The sequence below is a fragment of the Dermochelys coriacea genome, chromosome 23 (assembly GCF_009764565.3).
Source record: "Dermochelys coriacea isolate rDerCor1 chromosome 23, rDerCor1.pri.v4, whole genome shotgun sequence".
Taxonomy (NCBI): domain Eukaryota; kingdom Metazoa; phylum Chordata; order Testudines; family Dermochelyidae; genus Dermochelys; species Dermochelys coriacea.
The window spans coordinates 1813602-1827061 of record NC_050090.1 but is presented as its reverse complement, the minus strand read 5'-3'; the positions used below and the strand labels follow the sequence as shown (position 1 = coordinate 1827061).

General features: G+C 56.9%; 1 protein-coding gene across 2 annotated transcripts in view; it reads left to right on the top strand.

Annotated features, from left to right (window-relative positions):
• Positions 1-10198, top strand: part of CRX (cone-rod homeobox) — a 37583-nt gene extending 27385 nt beyond the window's left edge. For both annotated transcript variants that reach the window (XM_043501089.1, XM_043501090.1), the window contains 2 exons: positions 3488-3639; positions 5909-10198. In XM_043501089.1, the coding sequence (XP_043357024.1) occupies positions 3488-3639; positions 5909-6529 (773 nt within the window). In that variant the 3' untranslated portion in view covers positions 6530-10198. The remainder of the gene's footprint in view (positions 1-3487; positions 3640-5908) is intronic.
• Positions 10199-13460: the final 3262 nt, after the last annotated feature.

Below are 13460 nucleotides of genomic sequence, written 5' to 3'. Positions count from 1 at the left end.
TTATTTGAGCATACGCTTTCATTGGCTAAAACCCACTTCATTGCATGCATGCAGTGTATATATATCTATATCTATATCTAGATATATATAGATATATATATCTTTCTACTGTATTTTCCACTCCATGCATCCGATGAAGTGGGTTTTAGCCCACAAAAGTTTATGCTCATATACATTTATTTGTCTTTAAGGTGCCACAAGTACCCCTGTTCTTTTTGCTGATACAGACTAACACGGCTGCTACTCTGAAACCTGAAATAAGTTAGTTACTATTACATAGCCAGCAAATGACCTTGATTCTTATCGTACAGAGCTGAAGACACCAGTTTCTGTTCAATCGAGTGAGTGAAATACGCCAGTTACAATTATTTCACACGTCAAAGAAATTCATGATCCTCAGTGAGATGTTAGCATTGTCCTGAGCTTTAACTTGAGCGTGTGAAGTAGACTAGTTATTCTCTAGGCACTGGAAAAAGCAAACAGCTGGTGTTATAATTCTAGAGGAAGAAAGCAAAGTCAGTTGGTTATTATTGTAAATACAGCTAAATAAACCAGTTACCATGATGCTGAACAAGTCAGCCAGCCCAGTTATTCTACAGCGACTGAGATCAGCCAGCTATTCTAGAGACAGGTTTCAGAGTAGCAGCCGTGTTAGTCTGTATTCGCAAAAAGAACAGGAGGACTTGTGGCCCCTTAGAGACTAACAAATTTATTTGAGCATAAGCTTGATTATCACTACAAAAGGTTCCTCCCTCCCCCCCCCCCCCCCGCTGGTAATAGTTCACCTTAAGTGATCACTCTCCTTACAGTGTGTATGGTAACACCCATTGTTTCATGTTCTCTGTGTATATAAATCTCCCCACTGTATTTTCCACTGCATGCATCCGATGAAGTGAGCTGTAGCTCACGAAAGCTTATGCTCAATTAAATTTGTTAGTCTCTAAGGTGCCACAAGTACTCTCTTTTTATTGTAGAGAGTGAGTGAAATAAACCAATTATTATAGAGTGAGCAAAGCAAATGAGTTAGGCTTATTTCACCCCCTCTCTGTGATTCATTTATTTTACCTTATCATTATGACTGTTAGAGTGAGCGGAATAAACCAGTTGCCAGAGTGAAATAGTCACCTAGAAGAGACTGGGGTTTAAGTCATAGAATATCATTCAGAGATACTTTGACAGAGGTCACCTGAGAGCCCGAGGATTGCTTGTGGGAATTTGCAATCAGTGGGTTTCTGCTCTCCCTGCATTCATGTCCCCCTTATTGAAACTCATAATGCTGGCCAGCAAAGTAGCACCCCCACCCCCTCTCTGTTGCTCCTGGATGCACCACCTTGGTGTTGGTTGCTGGGGCCCCCTGGAGTCATGTGGGGCACAATGCTGAAGAATCAGGCAGCCAGTGAGCTCCCCACCTTCCCAGGGGCAGTGGGGCTCAGCTTGGGGGCAGCAGGCTCTGGTTGCAGGGCTTCGGGCTCCGGTGCTGGCGGGCTGTCGGCAGGCCCCAAGGTCTGGCCATATGGCTTCGGGCCCCATCCTCGGGCCCCATCCTCCAGCTATGGGACTTTGGGCTCTGGCCTCCAGTCCTTGCTGCCTCCCCCCCCAGCACTGCACCCCCATCTCTCCTGGCCCTCCCCCAGGGCTTACTTTGTCCCCAGGGTTGGTAGGGCTGAGTAAGTCTGCTGTGACAAGTGATACTTGTATGTTTGTTAATATCACTTGTCACAGCAGACTCACTAGCTAGCAATAAATAAATTGCGATGATTTAGACATGTCTATGTGCATAGTTATTTGGTTTCCCTAACACTAATTATAATTTGGCCTAAGAACCTCTTAGAGGTTAAACTGCTGGCGAGAGACAAGCCGGCTTCGCCATTCCCAGGCCCCTTGTCCACAGACCTTTACATTCGTGCGATGTGAGTGCGAACGGCTCTCATTCCAGTTCCATGGTGTGTTACATTCAGCAGTGCCCAGGTGCAGATGATGGCACAAGTCGCAAACTGAGAAGCTGACTGTGTTTCTCAGAGGTGGAGCTGGCGAGAAAGTTCAGATCCAAGCTCAGCCCAACATTGCGGGGGATTTCTGGGTTCCTGGCTTTGAACCGGACCCTGCTGTAGGATCCCCCAACTCTAAGCACAGACACAGGAGAAATGCTGAGCAAACGTGTGACCTAGTGCAGTGTTCCTCTAATCTTGACCATGCGTCCCCAATGCACACGCACCCCAAGCAATCTGGGTGTGCATCACATGTGATGCGTGACCACAAGGTCGTGAGTTTCAAAAGTGACTTGGGATTGGACGGCCCATACCTGAGGCTCCTCAAAGAGATCTGATTTTCACACACTGCTAAACATTGCCACCCCCTCCGCCCGGAAGGGCAGGTGGAGACTCAAAATGAGGAGGGGTCTAAAGTCACTAGTCATTAAAACCCTGTGGTCTCACTCTCCACGGGCTCTGACTCTCCACTGCAACAGGTGTGAATCAGGAGTAGCTGCATTAAAGGGTCTCATTCCCCTGTGCACTGCCCCTTGCACGCCCAGCCCAATGCAGTGCACTGCCCCTTGCACACCCACTTGCCCCAGTGCAATGTGGGTGATCCTGTCATGGTGGCATTTTGCCCTCACATTGCCCTGGTGCAAATGGCCACATGGCAACTTGTGCAACGAAAGCCTCCCCTGCTTGCACCCTCTGGCCCCACTCTCCATACAGCCAGGCCAATGACGGCACCGGAAAGAGCTGACCTGCAGGCCAGAGCCTCGGGAAAGGCTGCTGGGGCCTTCACACTGACAGACACGGGCAGCTCTGCCCGGCTCCTCTCACCCCCCCTTGGAGCATCCGAACCCTCGCAGTCTGTAACCCAGCCTGGCCAAGTCCTAGCTGGCCTGTTCCGTAAATCACACACTGGGTTTTTTTGGGCGGCATTTTCGAGACCCATCCACCCTCGTAACGCTGAAACAAATGCACCAAAATAACGGTCCGCCCTCCCCCTGCCATGCTATGGGCGGAGCCCTCTTCTCCACTGGGCGGGTGGGAAACCGAGGCACACAGCGACGATGGCCCAGTTCCTCCAAGGTCACTGATCCTGAGCTTTGTGGTCTAACCACTAGACTCTCCTGCCTTCTGAGCTACAAATGCCGTTGCCTTAGCCAAGATCTCTTTCTCTGGTAACAGATTGCTCTGAGCTGTGGAGTGGCCCAGACACCCAGGGCTGAATGATTATGATTATTTGGTAGGTGTATTACAGTAGCGCCTTGGCGCCCCAGTTGTGGGCCAGGCCCCCCAGATGCTAGACGCTGTACGTTATTTATTAGGTGTATTACAGTAATGCAGTGCCCTGGAGGGGGGTCACCGAAGGGCAGGGAGAAGCAGATGCCTGGGGGAGAGCGCTGATTGCTGCTCCCCCAGCTCCCCGCTCCGGGGACAACCCCCCCCCCCAGCTTGTCCGTCCCACCCTGAGAACAGCAGGCGAAACCATCTCCTCTCCCCCCCAACAGCCACCCCACGGAAGCAGCGGCGTGAGCGGACGACCTTCACGCGGGCCCAGCTGGACATTCTGGAGGCCCTCTTCGCTAAGACCCGCTACCCCGACATCTTCATGCGGGAGGAGGTAGCGCTCAAGATCAACCTGCCAGAGTCCCGGGTGCAGGTGAGGATGGGAGCCCAGACTGGCCCCGGCCAGACAGTTGTGTGTGTGTGTGTGTGCATGCGTGTGTGTATATACTACTGCCTCCTGCTGGAAAGTGTGTATGTGTGAGCACACATGGCTGGCTGCCGCCCTCTGCTGGGTGGAATTGGAACTGCTCACCTTGGTGTCATAAGCCCTATATTGCTGACAGCCGATGGGGATTCTCCTTTAGCAGCGTGCTGGGGTTTGGGAGCAGGTTTGAGTTCTGTGTGTAGCTCTCAGCAACCTCTGGGGAAATCCTAGCTTGCAATGGAGGTGGAACAGGATTTTACATCCCCTGTGGGACCCCACAAATGTAACCCAATGCATGTGATATCAAGAGGGGGTATTTGCCCCGCCCAGAAAGGTGGCCACCTCTGGAGTGGAGCCAGGGGGCTGTGCTGTGAACCTTGCAGGGCTGGGTAGGAGCTGAAGTCCAGGGAAGCTGCCAGGGGATTTGGGAGGATGCATGTGGTTATCCCAGCTGGGCACCTGAGTAAACACCTGGACTCTTTGCAACGTGGCCACAGGAGGGCAAAGCTGTTTTGTCTCTGCTGGAAGATGACATCGGGGCCAGACCGACCTGGGAGGGGAGAGCGCCCCCTACTGAACCCCCCCACCCCACTCCCTGCAGCACAGCACCCCCTAATGCTGTGCTGGGGCATTGGTGCCAGCACTGACTGCCTGGAAGAGCACCCCCTACTCTGCCCCCTGCCCACTCCCTGCCAACAGCCCCTGTGGGGTGCAATACGGTTGACTGACAGAAGCTACAAAGTGGGTGACCCCCAGCTTAAGACGCTTTCATCCCAGTAAAACTGCCTCCACACGAGGGGTCAGACTGGTACAACTATATCAGTCAAATACCACCCCCCGGCTGACTCGGTTGTATTGGGACAAAACCCATGCGTGGAGATCAGCCTGCTGTGCGACTTGACTTCAGTTTTGCTTCAGCCCACTGTTTACACCCCAACGAGCCGCTTCGAAACCGAAACCGGAGCGTGCCTGCCTTTGGGCTTGGGTTAAATAAACCGGTGTAAGCTCAGTTGGTTTCGCTTTCCCATGTAGACAGAGCCTAGCTGCCCGGAGCTCAGAGCTGACTCAACAGCTGCCCAGCACGCTCCCCCACATTGCCAACCCTGAGTGTTAACAAATCCCGAGATTTGGCTTAGAAATCATGCAATTTTTAAGTTAGAAATCAGTAAAATTTGGACTCTTTTAAAATTTGCCACGTGAGAGCTCCTGATAATTGGCCACCCTCCGTCTGCGTCCTACAGGAAACAGTCCGGGTTTCTCGGGAGATGTTCATGGGGCAAGTTCACTCCCCAAAATGACAGCGAAGGGCTAAGTCCAGAATGCAGAGGCCTTGTTTCCAGCACTGGCAGCACTTGCCCTTCTCTTAGACTCCGTTCAGCTTCCCAGGTAGCAGGAGAAGTTAATCTTTGACATCTGCCCTGCGGTTGCTAATGCTGGAAACAAAGACTCTGGATCCTGGGGTTGCAACTTCACAGCCGTTTTTGGAGGGATACAAAAAATAGCCACCTCCTACTGATGCCCATGCAGGGCCGGGTGGAATTGTCGCCCCGGTGTCCGGCGGCTGAGCTGTCTGGGACTAGACCAGGCAGGCAGCAGACTGGGGGGACCCGGAATGGGTTGGCTCCAGCCTTAATGGCTGTGAGTCACCATGGGAAGGGTTGAGTCTTGGGAACAGAGGTTGCCCAAGAACAGGAGAGAGACATCACCAGGCCAGGGTGAGGACAAATTCGAGGCTGGGTGTAAGGCAGTGTGCCTGTGTGTGTCCCTGTGCGTGTGTGTGTGACTTTTGGATGAGGAGCAGCTGAGTTCTACCCTGCTCCTGCCAGGAAATCCCCCATGCTCGACGCTCTCAGAGATCCCGATATTATAGGATTATTCTAGAGGCTTCCCCCTTCAGCCTCGGTTTCCCTATCTGCTCTGGGGATAATACTAACAACAGCTGGCTCTGTTCTGCCCTAGTTCTGGGGCTTTGAGATCCTCTGAGAGATGGGGCAGGATAACCCCACCCCACCCCCGAGTACAGTCATCCAGGAGGCTCAATGGCTAGAGACCAGCCCTAGGAGGGGAGGGCGAGACGGGCGCTTCGCGACCCCCCCAACCCAGCAGGAGGGGGCGGAGCTGGGCTCCAGCAGCTGTTGCAGCTGGGCCATGGCCAGGGGAAACGGACCCCCCTGAGCTCCGTGGCTCAGCCCCTGCCCCCCCACTCCTCTCCCGGCAGGTTTGGTTCAAGAACCGACGGGCCAAGTGCCGCCAGCAGCACCAGAACAGTGGCCAGGCCAAGGTGCGCCCGGCCAAGAAGAAGAGCTCACCGGCCCGGGAGACCAGCTCGGAAACCAGCACCAACGGCCAGTACAGCCCCCCGCCTGCCGGCGCCTCGGGCACCCCCAGTTCCACGGCCAGTGCCACCGTCTCCATCTGGAGCCCGGCCTCCATCTCCCCCATCCCCGACCCCCTGGCCTCCTCGGCCACCCCCTGCATGCAGCGCTCCGCCACCTACCCGATGACCTACACCCAGGCCACCGGCTACCCCCAGAGCTACACTGGCTCCTCCTCCTACTTCACCGGCCTGGACTGCGGCTCCTACCTCTCACCCATGCACCCGCAGCTCTCCGCCCCCGGCGCTGCCCTGAGCCCCATCGCCGCCCCGGCCATGGGCAGCCACCTCAGCCAGTCCCCGGCCTCCCTGTCCAGCCAGGGCTACGGCACGGCCGGGCTCAGCTTCGGCTCGGTGGATTGCTTAGACTACAAGGATCAGACGGCCTCTTGGAAACTCAATTTCAACACCGCGGACTGCTTGGATTACAAAGATCAGAGCTCCTGGAAGTTCCAGGTCTTGTGAAGTGGCAGGAGACAGCCAGGGAGACACCCCCTGTCCATGCTTCCCCCCCCCCCGAAGGCCCATCTCTCCCCTCCCCGCTGCTACCTCCTCAAACCACCTGGGCTCCGACCCACGTCCATCGCTGGACTGAGATTGCAACCAGCATTGGGGATCTGACTGAGGAGGGATTCCCCCTTTCCCGGCATCACGAGGGGTTTGCCCTTCCTTGGAAACTTGCCCTGATTGGTTGTTCGGGGGCTGAGGACCCCACCCGGTATGGCCACATGGGCCCCTCGCGCCGGGCGGTGCCTCGGGTTTTTTTTCCGCCCGAGCCCCGGACATGAAATCTGTCGAGGAATCTCAGCTGGGATCCCACCCTGCTGATTTCCTTGGGGCGGGGGCTGGCTGGTGTGGCAGCCCCCACAGTCTGTGCCACTCCCACCAAGTGGCACCTGGATCTGTAGGGGTGGAGCTGGGAAGTGACACAGCTGGTTCTGGGTAGGAAGTAGCCCCCCACCCCTGGCAGGTTTCTCTCTAGCCCTGGCCTGATCCTTCAAAGGAGGCGGGGGGTGGGGGGGTCTGAGCGAAGAAAGTGAAGGGTGGAGAGAAATAGGGCGTGAGGTGGAGGAGTTAGGTCCAGGCATGTGCTGCCAGGACTCCTGGGTTCTTTTTCCGGTGCTGGGAGGGGAGCGAGGTTTAGAGAAGTGGGGACCAGGAGTCAGTTCTCCTCAGCTTTATTTCCAGCTCAGCCAATGACTGGGTGTCAGATGTGCCACCCCGTGCCTCGGTTTCCCCTTCTGTCGTGCCCTCCATTTGCATGGGGCCATGGGATCTGTGGATGGACAGCTCTGTGCTTGCAAAGCTGAGGGCCAGGGCGAAGGGCGTGTGCCGAGGTCACAGCCCAGCGAGGACGGCTTAGGGAGCGTCAGGTTTGAACCGGCTCCAGGTTCAGCTGCCCACAGTCCAGTCGTCCGGAACTGAGGTCCCGTCTCCTCTGGGTGGAGACCTCACCGGCCACATCCTGCCAGAGAGAGGGTCTGCCCTGCTTTCCCCGCGCTGCCCAGCTGGGACGCCAGCAGCTGAGCTCTGCCCAAGAAGTGGCTGCATTTCAGCAGCGGGTTCAGGATGGGAGCCTTTAACACTGGAAGCTGAGAAACATTGCTGGATCAAAGGAACAATGCAGAGCACCAGTAAAAATATATGGGGGGGGGGTGTGGAAATGAGGCCCCCTGGCTGGGGGGGGCGGGAATTGAGCATTTAGAGAGCATATGTCTAGACCCCACTCCTCCCCCCCACATGTAAATCCTGAGTCTTCAGGCTCCCTCTGCTATGTGGAGCCAGGATCGGAGTGGCGTGGCCGTACCGGGGGCTCTCGGTAGAGGCGTCTGGACACAAACTCTCCCTGGGGTCCCCCTCCAGCACCCCAACCCGTGCCACAGAGCTGCTGGGCTGACGCACCCCGGAATGGGTCCGTGGCCAGGCCACACCCCTGTCTCAAGCAAGCAACACAGGTTGTGAAGCGGAGCAAGGGACCCGGTCGCACTTAGCAAGTTGGAGGGGAGAGATCAATGCTGAGAGACCAGCGGCGCAAGCCAGGGTCAAGGCCTGCCTGGCTGTTTGCAGGGTGGTGTTTTATTCTAGCCTCCATTTCCCTCCCCCCCTGGATATTTTGGGTGCAAAACCAATTATTTGGGGAGGGGGGGTTAACTTGAAAGTGACAACAAATGCTTGTGCTTTGAGGGCTCCCCTGCCTCGCGCTCCACCGTGAGACTGACCGGTGTATGGCCTGGGCCAAACGCTCAGCCAACTGCCCCGGCTCTTCCGGGCTTCAGCCTGGGGGGCGTTTTTCTGTTTATTGTTCATCTGTTCAACCCCCAAAATCTCCCGGAATGCGTTGATTTCGAATGCTGCAGCCTCGGTACCACCTGTGGCAAGTGACCAGGCCTTCGGGCTCTTTGCAGGGCTGGAAAAATCGCTTTCCCATGGGAGTTAGGTGCTGAAATACCTTGGGGGGGGTCTCAGGCAAAGTCCAGGCACAAAGCACAACTTCCCACACAATGGGGGCCCCGATCCTGGAAGCCGTTCGCACAGGCCCCGTGGGCTTGTCAGCTTGGGGCCAGAAAGGGGTGTAGTCAAACTGGGTTTGGCTCCTGCTGCTCTCGGACCCTGGTGGCAAAACTCTCTGGGATGGGGACAGGATTGGGTCCTCTGGCTTGTGCAGGGAGGAGAGCTGAGATGGTGACTAGCCAGGAGGTGGGGAAACTCGGCATGGATCCCCGCTGTCGAACGTCCAGCTGCTTCTCTGAATCATCCTGGTTTCCAGCCAAGTTGTGGGGCAGGGGTCAGAGCCCAGCAGCGCAGAATGGAATTGCAGGGTGGACCAGCTGAGAACCTGACCCCGTTGCATTCACATGGAGCTTCCCCCTGCCCCCCACCTTTGGCTGTGTTTAAAAGTGTGTTGGGGGAGAAAGGAGAATTGGTGACGCTTTGAGGCCCAATTTCCCCATTGCCTTGCACACTCATTTACACTAGTGCAGAAGAGGCATGAAACCGGATCGGAAGAATTCTCGTCCACACCTGTTCCGAACTAGTGGGTGCAAGACTATGGAGAACCCAGATGTTTCTTTTCTAACCAGACCCCTTTGACTGTTCCCCTTTTCCAAAGCTGGCTGTGTAGAAACTCCCCCAAAGATGTAGCGGATTTGGGTTCAGCTCTGTCTCTGTCTGAGGCAGCCCCACACAGATTCAGCTGGTTCCGGCTCCTAGAGCTCTGAACTGGAGTGGCCATTTGCTCTGGGGACAGTTCTAACATCAGAAGCCACCTCACCTTGCACATCTGCTGCCCCAGATTAATTCTCCTGGCCAGGGGTTTGCATTGAAACCAGCCACTTTACAGCTCACTGTGGGGCCCAAACGTCTCCATGCAATCATTTTCACCCGTGCAAAACACTCCGGCTCTGGTAGCACTTTGCAGCGGGGAATTGGACTAGACAAGAGCTGGGGCACTGTGGAACTGCACGGCCGCATTTAGAATTTTTGCATGTAAATAAACCCCAACGGGTTGTGAGTTTTGTTTTGGGCAATTCTGTAGTTCTTTGTTTTGTTTTCCCGCGAGCCGCCACAAGGAGCCCCATTTCCACCTTCACTGACAAAGGCTGTTTTAATTTATTTTTTGGCTGAATACCTCATTTCTGCTGCTCTTCCCTTTGCAAAGGAGCAACGAACTGCCTAGCTGCTAACGTTGCCACATCCCTCGGCATTAGGAGGTCATGTCTCCACCGCCTATGACTAGCTGGTTTTATTTTCACGCCTCTATCTGTGGAAATTTTTTCTTTTTTGCTTTTTTCTAGCCGTAGGTTTGCTCCAGGCGTTTTGTTTTTAAAGAAACGGGGGCAAAAAACATTAAAAAGAAAAGAAAAGCAAGCTGAGACAATAAATATCTGCAAAGAATTTGATTGTTTTTTGTGTGCACTAAAGTACTGGCTTAAAAACAAAAAGGCTATTTTGTAACTTGATGTAGAGGGGGGCTTTTTAGACTAGTTTTGTTAGGTGTCAAACTCCAGTGTCTGTAGGAGAAACAGAATTTCAATGCGAACTATTTTTGAGGACTTGATATTTATTCTTGTTTTAGCGAGAGGCCAGTTCCTGTACCAGCCCCCAGTTTTTGGTGGTTTAAAGATTTAAAAAATAAAAAAAAAGTGCAAAGAACCCGGAGTTCTGGGCTGGCTTTTTTGGTTCTTGCCATTGCTAATTTTAGCCCCGGGCCTGCAAAATGCTCACACACCTGGGTCACTTCACCCAGGTGAGGGCTCTAATAGGGGTAATGGGGTAGGGCAGGATTGAGAGGCACCAGCAGAGCTGGAGGGGAGCCCAGGGCTGGGCTGGCAGGGGGCTGTGGTCGGGATTGAGGGGCCCTGGCAGACTGGGGGGGGGCCAGGGCTGGGCTGGCAGGGGGCTGCGGTCGGGAGTGAGGGACACCAGCGGAGCTGGCGGGGGGGAGCCCAGGGCCAGGGTAGCAGGGTCTGGAGTGAGGGGCACCAGCAGAGCTGGTGGGGGGGACACCCCAGGACTGGGCTGGCAGGGGGCTACGGTTGGGAGTGAGGGGCACCGGCAGAGCTGGGGGGCTCAGGGCTGGGCTAGCAGGGGCTGCGGGTCAGGAGTGAGGGGCACCGACAGAGCTGGTGGGGGGAGCCCAGGGCCGGGGTAGCAGGGGCTGCAGGTTGGGGGTGGGAGCACCGACAGAGCTGGAGGGGGAGCCCAGGGCTGGGGTAGCAGGGGCTGCGGGTCGAGAGTGAGGGGCACCGGCAGGGCTGGGAAGTGGGGAGCCCTGGGCTGGGCTAGCAGTGGTGGCTCCTGGTCAGGGCTGAGGGTCTTCGGTCAAATTAGCTGGGAACATCTCCTGGTTGCTCCAGGGGCCCGTGGGGATGCCCTGAGGCAGGGGAGCAGAAGGGCCGAGGTGTGAACCCGCTGAGGGGTGAGGGGGGCTGGCGGGGATGGGGGGTACATGCCCTTGGTGAGCGCTCTCCACTCTGCGCCAACGCCCATCTCCTCAGCTCTGTCTGGAGCCCCCCGTTCCTGCTGATTTTGGGGGGGCAGGCACCAGAGGTCTCTGCAACAAGCAGCCACGTCTGTTCAGGAGGTAATCCCACCGTTAGCCACAGGAACCACTTGGCCTGGCCCCCAGGGCCCAGCTGTGAGTGAACCTGGAGTCACTCGTGTCATGAAATCACCGGCCTTTGCTCAGGGCGCCCTGCCCCCAATTTCAATGGGACCACAACATCACCCTCAGTGTTACCCTCCCCATCGCCCCTCCAGGAGCTTGACCTCCTTGCCCCTCCCCAATTGCCTTCAGTGCACTAGGGGAAACTGAGGCAGGCCCAGTGGCTGTGGGCGTGTGGAGGGAGGAAATGGGAGCTGACCCGAGGCAATGGCCAGACTCTCATGAGGGCAGGGCCAAGCCCCGAGCTCAGGCTGGGATTTCCAGGGGACCCAAAGGTGCCTGAATCCCACTGGAACTTGAGGGGCTGAAGTTCCTCAGAAAATCCCTGGCCTCTGTTGTGGGCTTTTCCCTCCTTCCCATTGCTCTCATGGTCTTTCCCTTGTCAGGCCATAACTCTGAGCCCTGTGTCTCAGACATGCCCCCCCAGCGGGGTTCTGTGTCGGGGGGTTCCTCCATTGCAGGGCAGGGCCCAGGCTGCATCTGCCCCAGACGGCACAGGGCCGTCCTCTGCATCCTCTCACAGAACCCAGGAGTCCTGGCTCCCAGCCCCGCCCCCTGCTCTAACCACTAGACCCCATTCCCCTCCCAGAACTGGGGAGAGAACCCAATAATCCCAGCCCCCACTCTCCGCTGGCTGGCTGGCCAGGCCGTCGGGCTGGGTTCAGGCCTGTAATGGGGCTGACTAGGGTCGAGGGGGTCGCTGAGGGTCCGTCCTGTCCCTCCTGCTCACTGCCCAGGCTCAGGGGTGGCAGGGTGGCAGGGTGGGGGGAGCAGGGGCTAGCTGGCCTGATGGGGGGCTGCAGCAGCTCTTCAGGGCCGGGGCGTGAAGCAGGGCTGGAGGGGCTGTGCCAGGCAGCGCAGCCTAGCAGCTAAGGCTCCGGGCGGGAGTCACCTTCTCTCCAGGCCTCTGTGAAACGGGGCCAATTGTCCTTCATCCATCTGGGAGCCTGGCAGGGCCGGGAGCGTCTCCCCCGCTGCGCCTGCCATGGCGGGGGTCTGAGTGTGGGGAGGGCGGGAGGAGAAACTGAGGCACAGAGAGGGGGAAGTGATTTGCCTAAGTGTGGGAGGGGGCTGGGAGCCTGGCTACCTTGGTCCTATTCCTGGCTCTGGGAAGGGACTGGGGCTCTAGTGGTTAGAGCAGGGTGGGCTGGGTGCCAGGACTCCTGGGTTCTCTCCCAGTTGTGGGAGGACAGCAGGGTCCTGACCCCCGGCTAACATTGTACACTTGGTGGGATCCACCCAGCACTGTCTGAGCCTCCCGATCTCACACCCACTGAGGTCGGGGCCTAACTTGCTCCTGGAGACTCCAGTCGGGCTGGCCCAGCCACTCCCTGCTGGGATCGCGTCACCTTTCCCACCTTGGCCCTCCTCCTCCATCTCCCCAATGCAGGGCCCTGCACCCCCCGGGGCCAGGCCGAGCGCCTCGCTCGCCTGCCGCACACACACACAATTTGTTATTTTTACTGATCTCATTTAGCAAATGTCCCAATCGGCTTAGGGCCTCTGCCCCCTCCGCAGCTGGGTAACTGAATTAGAGGGGATTAGGGAGCCCGGGAGAGATGACAAATTGGTTCCACGATGCTGGCTGACAGCTGCCACCGGTGGCCGGGCGCAGGGGACCCTGTGGAACCGGCTTTAATTAAAAAGAGACCGGCCCACGGGGGCCAACGCGGGAAAGGTGACGCAATCCCGGCGGGGAGCGGCTGGGCCAGCCCGACCAGAGTCTGCAGGGAGTCAGTGGTGGAACCAGGAATAGAACCCAGGAGTCCGGGGGCTACCAGCCCCCCTGCTCTAAGCACCAGACCCCGCTCCCCTCCCAGAGCCAGGGACAGAACCCAGGAGTCCGGGCTACCAGCCCCCCCTGCTCTAACCACCAGACCCCCATCCCTGGGATAGAACCCAGGAGTCCAGCTCCCAGAGGATTGTGGTTACGGCTGCCCTGGGTCTCAGGAGATCTGGGTTAAATTCCCAGCTCTGTAACAGGCTCCTTGGGCAAGTCATTGCCCTGCTCTGGGCCTCAGTTTCCTCATCCATATGGGGAGAATGATCCTCTCTTCATCTATTAGAACAGTGAGCTATTTGGAGCAGGGTCAGTCTTCTTCAGTGTCCATGCAGCACCCGGCAAGATGGGACCCTGACCTCAGTCGGGGTCTGTGCAGTGCCCGGCTTGATGGGGCCCTGATCTCGGTTGGGGTCTGTGGAGTGCCCGTGTGACGGGGCCCTAATCTTGGT